The sequence below is a fragment of the Triticum dicoccoides genome, chromosome 1B (assembly GCF_002162155.2).
Source record: "Triticum dicoccoides isolate Atlit2015 ecotype Zavitan chromosome 1B, WEW_v2.0, whole genome shotgun sequence".
In the NCBI taxonomy this organism is placed as follows: Eukaryota; Viridiplantae; Streptophyta; class Magnoliopsida; order Poales; family Poaceae; genus Triticum; species Triticum dicoccoides.
Window position 1 is genome coordinate 447,493,972 of NC_041381.1, and position 8,821 is coordinate 447,502,792.

General features: G+C 59.7%; 1 protein-coding gene across 1 annotated transcript; it reads left to right on the plus strand.

Annotated features, from left to right (window-relative positions):
- The first annotated feature begins 901 nt into the window (after positions 1 to 901).
- On the plus strand, positions 902 to 2,886 carry LOC119340349 (protein trichome birefringence-like 33). Its single transcript, XM_037612260.1, has 3 exons — positions 902 to 1,425; positions 1,516 to 1,777; positions 1,870 to 2,886. The coding sequence occupies exons 1-3, from the start codon at positions 1,059 to 1,061 to the stop codon at positions 2,756 to 2,758; spliced, it is 1,518 nt and encodes a 505-aa protein (XP_037468157.1). The 5' UTR covers positions 902 to 1,058; the 3' UTR covers positions 2,759 to 2,886.
- Positions 2,887 to 8,821: the final 5,935 nt, after the last annotated feature.

Genomic DNA, 8,821 nt, shown 5'->3' on the forward strand with positions numbered 1-8,821 from the left:
TTAAAGCTGGGCAGAAGCCTTTTATTTTTCTGAAGAGGTCTGACTTGTATATTGCTGAAGTGTTGTAAAAAAAATGAATATCAGAAAATAAGAACATAAAAAGGTGAAGAGGAAAGGAGATGGACATGATGCCTGTTGGTCCAACCGAACAATCAGAACAACCATTCTGACATGACGTGGAGCTGGATCGGAGGTACATCTGATGGTTAATTGTGATGGAATTATGCAGCCGCAGCTCTTTCCAGCTCTCTTGGCTTAGAATCCAAGAAAAAACAGTTGGTTTATCAGCATTACTGTGTGCTGTGCTGTGTGGATCACCAACCACGCTTGTTCTGTAAGTCTTGTTGTGGATTAGTTTCGGCTGCAGCCTCGTGCACTGGTGCAGAGAAAAATGCATTTCATCTTGTTCTCAGAGGTTACTCAGAGTTACACTTGTTCCGCAAGCCCTGTTTAGGATGGATTCAAGCCGTCAGATTCTTCTTAGAGGTGGAATGTAAGAAGAAAATCAATTAATTTTGCATTGCAATCAGCCAAGGGAATATAGAGACATGGACTAAACTCTTACTATGCGTTATGATGAAGCATAATTTGCTGCTTATTTTCCATTTTGCCTTTAACCGACAGACTACCTGATAGTTGGTATCGGTTCCTGCAGATATAGGGTAGAGCGAGGAAGGTACAATGCTGTACAGTACATAAATAGATGCAGATCAGCGGCAGGATCGCCGATGAAACAGGCCAACACGCTTGATTTTGATGCACTTTTGTTGGTGCATGCATGTCAGTACACATGTCTTCTACTTACAGGCTGGTGCCGAACCTGCCAATAGCCACTGAGTGAGAAGACAACCCAGTTCAGACATTCTCAGTTTCTCTTGCTTTTGGGATTAATGGGTTCAGCATGTGATCCGCGCCAACCCCCGCACCTGCCCTGCGCACAACAAACAGTTTAGAAGGATCTTCCTTATCTTTCCTCGGCGAAAGAGAGAAAAAAGAAGGCATTTCCTATCACCGGCCGAGGCACTCCGAGACAGCGACCTCGCAACGGTGAAGAACTCATGGTGGCAACTGAATCAGCCTATATAATATGCCCCCCACTTAGGAACTTTGCACTGCTGCCACCATCATCACGCTCTCCGCATTCTGCAAGCAAAGAGATTGATCAGGGGATCATCATATCGACCAGGGATATGATGGTGAAGGCGCCTGCCCACTCCTCGTCCTCGGCCGCCGCCGCCGCGGCCACCTTCTCGCTGGTCGCCAAGAAGGCGCGGCTCTCGCCGTTCATCCTGCTGTCGCTGCTCTTCATGCTCCTCTTCTCCTTCCTCTACGGGGAAGAGCTGGCGGCGCTCATCGGCCAGCGAGCTGGTCGACATTCGGCGCACTTCGACGTCAGCGTCAACCGCGAGCATCAGCAGCCGCCCGGTAAGTATCACGTTCACGATCGATCGCAGGATTAACTTGTTGCCAGCAGCGTGTAATATGGACGTACTGATCGATCTTTCCAAAAAAAAGATGGATCGGGGGTGGAGGATGGGTGGCAGAGGAAGAAGAAGAGGTGGCAGGGGAGGCTGGCGTTCGCGGTGAACGACGAGGACGAGGACGAGGAGTGCGACGTGTTCTCGGGGAGCTGGGTGCAGGACGAGGAGGCGCACCCGCTGTACCGGGAGGAGGAGTGCCCCTACATCCAGCCGCAGCTCACCTGCCAGGCGCAGGGGCGCCCCGACAGGGGCTACCAGTCCTGGCGATGGCAGCCGCACGACTGCACCCTCCCCGCGTACGCCGTCTCCCATCTTCTCTATTCTTCCGCCATTATCGTGACGGGACTCCTCTGCTGAACTAACCTCTCTCTGCTGCATGTATGCGCAGTTTCAACCCGACGCAGATGCTGGAGACGCTGCGGAACAAGCGGATGATGTTCGTGGGCGACTCGCTGAACCGCGGGCAGTTCACGTCCATGGTGTGCCTCCTCCAGTCCGCCATCCCGTCCCCGGAGGCCAAGTCCTTCGAGATGTCCCCCGACCAGCAGCACACCGTGTTCACCGCCAGGGAGTACAACGCGACGGTGGAGTTCTACTGGGCGCCCTTCCTGCTGCAGTCCAACGCGGACGACGCCGTGGTGCACAAGATCTCCGACCGCATGGTGCGCAACGGCTCCATCTCCCACCACGGCCACCACTGGGAGGGCGCCGACGTGCTGGTCTTCAACACCTACCTCTGGTGGTGCACCGGGCTGCGCTTCAGGGTCATGAACGGGCCGATCGCGGAGGCCAGGGAGGAGGACGCGGTGTGGGTGTCGACCGAGGAGGCCTACGGCATGGCGTTCCGCGACATGCTGCAGTGGGTGAGGGACAAGATGGACTTCAACACCACCAGGGTCTTCTTCACCAGCATGTCGCCCACCCACGGCAAGAGCCAGGACTGGGGGGACGCGCCGGGGGGCAACTGCTACAACGAGACGGCGATGATCGAGGACGCCGGGTACTGGGGCACGGACGGGCGGCGGAGCGTGATGCGGGTGATCAGGGAGATCCTCGACGGCGACGGCGCCGACGTGCCGCTCACGTTCCTCAACGTGACGCAGCTGTCCATGTACCGCAAGGACGCGCACACCTCCATCTACAAGAAGCAGTGGAACCCGCTGACGCCGGAGCAGGTCGCCGACCCCAGGACCTACGCCGACTGCGTCCACTGGTGCCTCCCGGGGCTCCAGGACACGTGGAACGAACTCCTCTACTCCAAGCTCTTCTACCCTTGATCACATTTAGTGTTTACTTACTAGGTTGTGATAACCATGCCAAAGTAGTTGAGTAGGCCTCCCGAGTAGTACAAACCTGGTGTTTGAATTGGTGGCAACTATCATGCGTTTTGATTCCATAGCCTTAAGAAGAAGCTGCCAATGATGATGTATACGGCAATGGGCGACTGCGCTGCTCCTGCCGCCGCGCCCCTCGCCGGTGCCCTGCTGCCCGCCCCGGCCCTCTCCACGGCCCCTCCGGCGGCGGTGCCCCGGCCCTCCCCGCCCTCCCTCCCATCCTCTCCCGCTCCTCGCGCGGACGGCGTGCGGTGGGCGGATGTGGCTGCGGAGGAGGACCTCGCGGATGCCGTCGCAGCTGCGGCCGGCGCTCTCCTCCTTCCCCGGCGTTTCGGTGACCGGTTGGCAGAGGCTGTCGCCGCGGCTCCCCCCACGGCTCCACTGGCCGGTGAGGCGATTCCCTCTCCTGGTTTCCTCCACGCGGACCCCCCGCCGTTCCCCTCCCTGCTCCCCCCCTCCCAGTCCTTTGCAGTGCGGCGGCTCCCGCCCGCTTGCACCACCTTCCCCATCTCCCCCTGGCGCTGGCAACAGTGCTAGTCGTCAGGGGCGTGGGGCCCGTCCTTGAACTGGGGGGTGGCCGGACGGGCCGATCTCGGGGCAGCGGCGATCTCGTGGCGGCGCTTTGCTGGCGTTCGTCGACCTCCATGGCTGGAATTGCCTCCTCCCGGCTTGGCTCCGCCCACCGCATTATGTGGGGGCCCAAAGTTTCGGGCTTTTCGGCCAATCGCGGCTGTGCCACTCTCCCCTCCGGCGCCGGCGGCGCTGCGGACGCAGGTGGGAACCCTTCCCTCCCCCCACGCGCCTTCGTGTGTTGGGTTGGGCCGACGTGGGCCTTGTGGGCCGTCCACGTCGGGGGGTCTCCTGCCCTCCCCCTGGCCCTCCTCAGTTGGGCCGGCCCATGCTGGGCCTCGTGGGCCTCCCCTCGATCCTGGCCCATCCCAGCTCCCCTCCTTAGGGTTTTCGCTGGCCGCTGGCCCCCCGCCCCAGCCCCGTCCCGCACCCTTCTCGCCGCCACCCCGCCTCCTCCTCCCGTCCTCCCCTACGTCGCCCTCGCCACCTGTCGAGTCTCGTATCCCGCCTCCCGCCTCCGTCTACCTGCCTCCCATGGCCCGCGATGCCGGTGATGGCGAGCCGCGCCCAAAGCGCCACGTGCCGGGCCGTGATGTGGCGCCTCGCCCGTTGCCAGATGGCTCGCGTCGGGAGGCCGAGCTCCGGGACGCGTTGGTGCGCGACAAGGCGGCCGCGCCATCCGAGGGTGGCGACTGGCGCTCATCCCACCACCGGGACCGTTCCCCCTCCTCCTGGCGTGGCCGCGGCCGGGATCGGGACCGCCCGTCCCCCCGCCGCTCCCGTTCACCGCCCCGGTCTGGCCGGTCGGAGGCCTCCCCCCCTCGGCGCTACGACCCTCCTCGCCGCCAAGCCTAGTTTCCTCCGGCCGGCCCCAACAACGGCGGCAACCGCAACGGGCACGGCGCTTTCGCTAAGAAGAAGAAGAAGCGCGGAGCGCAATCTCAGCTCGGGGGTCCAGCCTCCTCGGTCACTCACCCGCCTGTTGCGGCTGCTCCTCCGCCTGCTGTGTCGGCGGCCACCTGCTTCAACTGCGGGGTGGCTGGACACTGCCAGGTCGAGTGTACCCAGCCTTTGGCCTGCTCCCGCTGCTCGCGGACTGATCATCCTGCCGCGTTGTGCCCCGACCACCAGCCCATTGGAGCCCTGGGGTTGTTCGGTTACGCGCTTGACGATCTGGGCTTCTTCCAGATGGGCCTCCCCGAGACCCGGGCCGCTCCGCCCATGTCCGCGCTCATCTCTGTCTTGGATGGCAAGACGGCGTCCCCGGCCATCATCTCTGACGAGCTTCGCCACCTGTTCAACCCGGACTGGGATTGGGAGGTCACCCCAATCTCAGACCGGGAATTCACGGTGATCTTCCCCGACCCCGTGAGCCTTCGGTATGGCATTCACAGCGCCAGACTCATGCTCGCCCTCAACCAGCTCTCAGTTCGCATCTCGGTCCCCTCGGTGGACCCTCTCGCCGTGGCCACCCTGTCCACGGTTTGGGTGCAAATTCGTGGCTCCCGGCTCCTGCCCGCGACGAGGGTGTTCTCCGGGGCTTGTCCCGCCTGTTGGGCAAGTTTGTGGCAGTGGACGGTGCGTCTCTGCCCAAGGGCCCGGCGGTGCGGTTACAGGTCAAATCCCCCGATCCCTCCAAGCTCAAGACGACGATTCGCATGTTCTTCAACGATGTCGGATACGACCTGCACATTTCCGTTGAGGGTGGGACTCCTATTGATCCCCTCAACCCGGAGGCGGGAGGCGATGCCGCTCCTGGATCTGGTGGGGGTGCTGCTGCTCCGGGCTCCCCTCGGGATCCCCATCGCCGCTCCCCCCCGCGCTGAGGCCTCTGGCGACGTCTCGTCCGATTCGGAGGATGATAGGCCCCCTGCTGGCTCCTCCCACCCCTCGACCACTCACAGCGTGGGTCTCGGCACTTCCGATGTCGACCCTGCAGACGACTGTGAGGACATCGTGGCGATCGCGGCCATGCTCGACGAGGCCGCCACCCTCCCTCCTGGCGCTACTCTTCCTCCATCCTTCCTGCCTCCGCTGTCCGTCTCGGAGGAGGAGGAGAGCGAGGCCAGCCGGGGCAGCATGGAGGTTCGTCCTCCATCCTCCCTGAGGCTGGTGTCCCCGATGCCCGGCCGGGAGGACTTCCTGGAGCCGTCACCCCCTCAGTCTCCGGTGGCTCCTCCCCTTCCCCCGTCGGCCCGGCTTCCCAGATCTCGGGGCCGCCCTCGCTCGGCCTCTACCCCGGTTTCCTCTGCCCGGAAGAGTGCCAGGCTTGGGGCGGCGTTGGGTCTTCCTGGGGCGTCCCCGACCACGGTGGAGAAGGCTTCACGACGTGCTGCTATCCGCAACCTTGATCCAGGTCCGTCTGCCTCCCAAGCCCCCTGCTCTGATTCCGATGATTTCTGTGATGCATCCTTCTCCGCTCTTGTCGGGGTCCCTCTTGGGCACCTTGCCAAGGTAGCGGCTGATTCGGCCATTGTGTTCCGTGGCGAGGAGGGTCCGGCCCTTGAGCAGCTTGCGTCCATCCAGGCTAAACAAATCCTGGAGGGCCACCTCACAGCCACTAGGGCCCACGAGGCGGCAGCAACCGCGGAGGCCCCCACCGCTCCACCTCGCCGTCCACGTGGTCGTGCCCCCCCCTGGGGCCGATCTTGGTGAGGTTCATGGCCGTACTCGATCCCACACTGCTCAACTCCGCCGGGCTCTTAGCGCTGCTTCCACTGTTGGGTCCAGGGAGGACCCATTAGGCGAGTGATCATGCGTGCTCTTTTTTGGAACCTGCGGGGCTTCGGTCACGATGGCCGCCGCAGGCAGCTCATAGAGTATATGCGTGAGGAAGCCATTGATGTGGTGGCGATTCAAGAAACAATGCGCACTGACTTCTCTCTAGTGGAACTTGAGCGCCTTAGTAGACATCTCTTCGCCTGGCACTGGTTGCCATCTAGTGGGGTGACCGGGCACTCCGGTGGCATCCTTTTAGGTGTGAAGGATGCCACCTTTGAGGTGGGCTCCATGGACCGTGGATCCCACTTTGTTAGTATGGAGGTCTGGGAACGTGATGTAAACTTCAAATGGGAGATCATAGTGGTCTATGGTCCGGCCGATCACAGTCGCTCCGCCGCCTTCCTGGCAGAGCTCCATGCCAAGATCTTCTTTGTGACCCTCCCGGTTGTGGTTGGAGGCGACTTCAACCTCCTTCGATCCGCGGAGGAGAAGAATAATGCTCGGGTGGATCTAGCCGAGATGCGACGTTTCAATGATTGGGTCGCGGATTTGGGTCTCCGTGAGTTAGACAGGGTCGGGGCGCGTTTTACCTGGACTAACCGACAGGTCTCCCCGACCCTTAGCGTGCTTGACCGGGTGTTTATCTCCCCGGACTGGGAACTTCAGTTCCCTTTGGCATCCCTTCAGGCCATTACCCGTATTGGTTCTGACCACGTTCCCCTTCTCCTAGCTTCTATGGATGAACGGCCGCGCCCTCCTCCGCGGTTCCGCTTCGAGAACTTCTGGCTTCGGCAACCTAACTTTATGGACGCGGTCCAAGAGCACTGGGTCTCGGCTCGCGCTGAGCCCCATAGACAGATGTCTATTCTTGATGAATGGCATCACTTATCCAAACGATCCCGACAGTTCATGAAGGGATGGGGGGCGAACATCGGGAGAGATCTTCGGGTGCAGAAGGCGTCTCTCCTGGAGGAGATCCGGACCCTTGACCTTCGCGCTGACATCACCGGGATCTCCGCGGAGGAATGGATGCATAGATATAACTTGGAGGACTCCCTTATGGAGATATACTCCAAGGAGGAGGAGTTCTGGCGCCAACGCGGCTCCATTAACTGGGTACTATTTGGGGATGCCAACACTGCCTACTTTCAGGCCATCGCCAATGGCCGGAGGCGACGTTGCTCCATCCCTCTCCTCTGGGAGGGTGGACAGTTGTTTCAAGACCCTCAGGCTATTCGCCTGCTAGTTGACGACTTTTACAAGTCTCTATTTCAGGGTCGGCAGCGGAATGGTGTCGCCCTAGCTGACCATTTCTGGTCACGTGACCAACAGATTTCCCCCGCCGAAAATGCAATCCTGCTAGCCCCCTTCGATGCTGCGGAAGTGGAGATCCTTGTTAAAGCTATGAACCCGACATCGGCCCCTGGCCCCGATGGCCTGCCGGTTCGCTTTTTCCAGGCCTTTTGGCCGATGGTCAAGGATATCATCCTCGACCAGTTTAGTGAGCTCTCTAAGGGTACCTTAGATATGTCCCGGCTTAACTACGGGATTATCTCCTTGATCCCCAAGGTACCGGGAGCGGCGGACATTAGACAATTCCGCCCCATCACAGTCCTAAATGTGATCTTTCGGATCCTCGCTAAAGGGTATGCCTCTAGGGCGGCCCTTGTCGCTCCCCGGATTCATCATCCGAACCAGTCAGCCTTCACGAAAGGGAGATTTATCTTAGATGGGATTCTTGTTCTTCATGAGATTATCCATGAGGTTAAGAGCAAACACCTTCGTGTGGTCTTCTTCAAGATCGATTTCCATAAAGCCTATGATACGGTGCACTGGTCCTTCCTTCGGGAAGTGTTGCTGAAGCGTGGCTTTGACCCCCACTGGGTAGCACGGGTAATGCAATTAGTTACGAGTGGCCGGACAGCGGTTAACATCAATGGGGAGGTTGGCCCATACTTCATGACTGGCCAAGGGGTACGGCAGGGCGACCCGATCTCCCCATTCCTTTTCAACCTTGTGGTTGATGCGCTCGCCTCGATTCTGGATTTGGCCAAGCATGCGGGTCACATTAGGGGGATTTGCCCTCATCTGGTGACACCTGGGGGTCTAACCCATCTCCAGTACGCGGACGACACCATTATGATGGTCGAGGGATCTGATGAGGATATCCAGAACCTTAAATTCCTCCTCCTCTGCTTCCAGGAGATGTCGGGCCTCAAAATAAACTTTGCCAAGAGCGAGGTAATGGTCATGGGATATTCCCAAAGGGAGGCCCAGCGGATTGCTAATCGTCTGAATTGCCGCTTGGGCTCCTTCCCGACGACTTATCTTGGCGTGCCCCTTAGCGATGCACGACTCCTGGAAAAGGATTTCCGCCCAATAGTCGCCAAGCTCCAACCTAGAATGGAGCCTTGGCAAGGGAGATGGCTTTCTAAAGCCGCTCGAGTGATTTTGATGAACTCCTCCCTTATTAGCCTACTGATGTATATAATGGGATTCTATAGCCTTCATGAATCCCTTCATCAGGAAATTACCAAACTGCTTTCCCGTTTCTTTTGGGCGGGAAAGAACAATAAGCAGAAGTACCATATGGTCAAATGGTCTGAGATCTGCAAACCTAAGGACCAGGGAGGCTTGGGAGTCATCTCCTCCAAGCGTATGAACATTGCCCTCCTGTCCAAATGGCTTTGGCGGATCCAGACGGAGGAGGGTGGC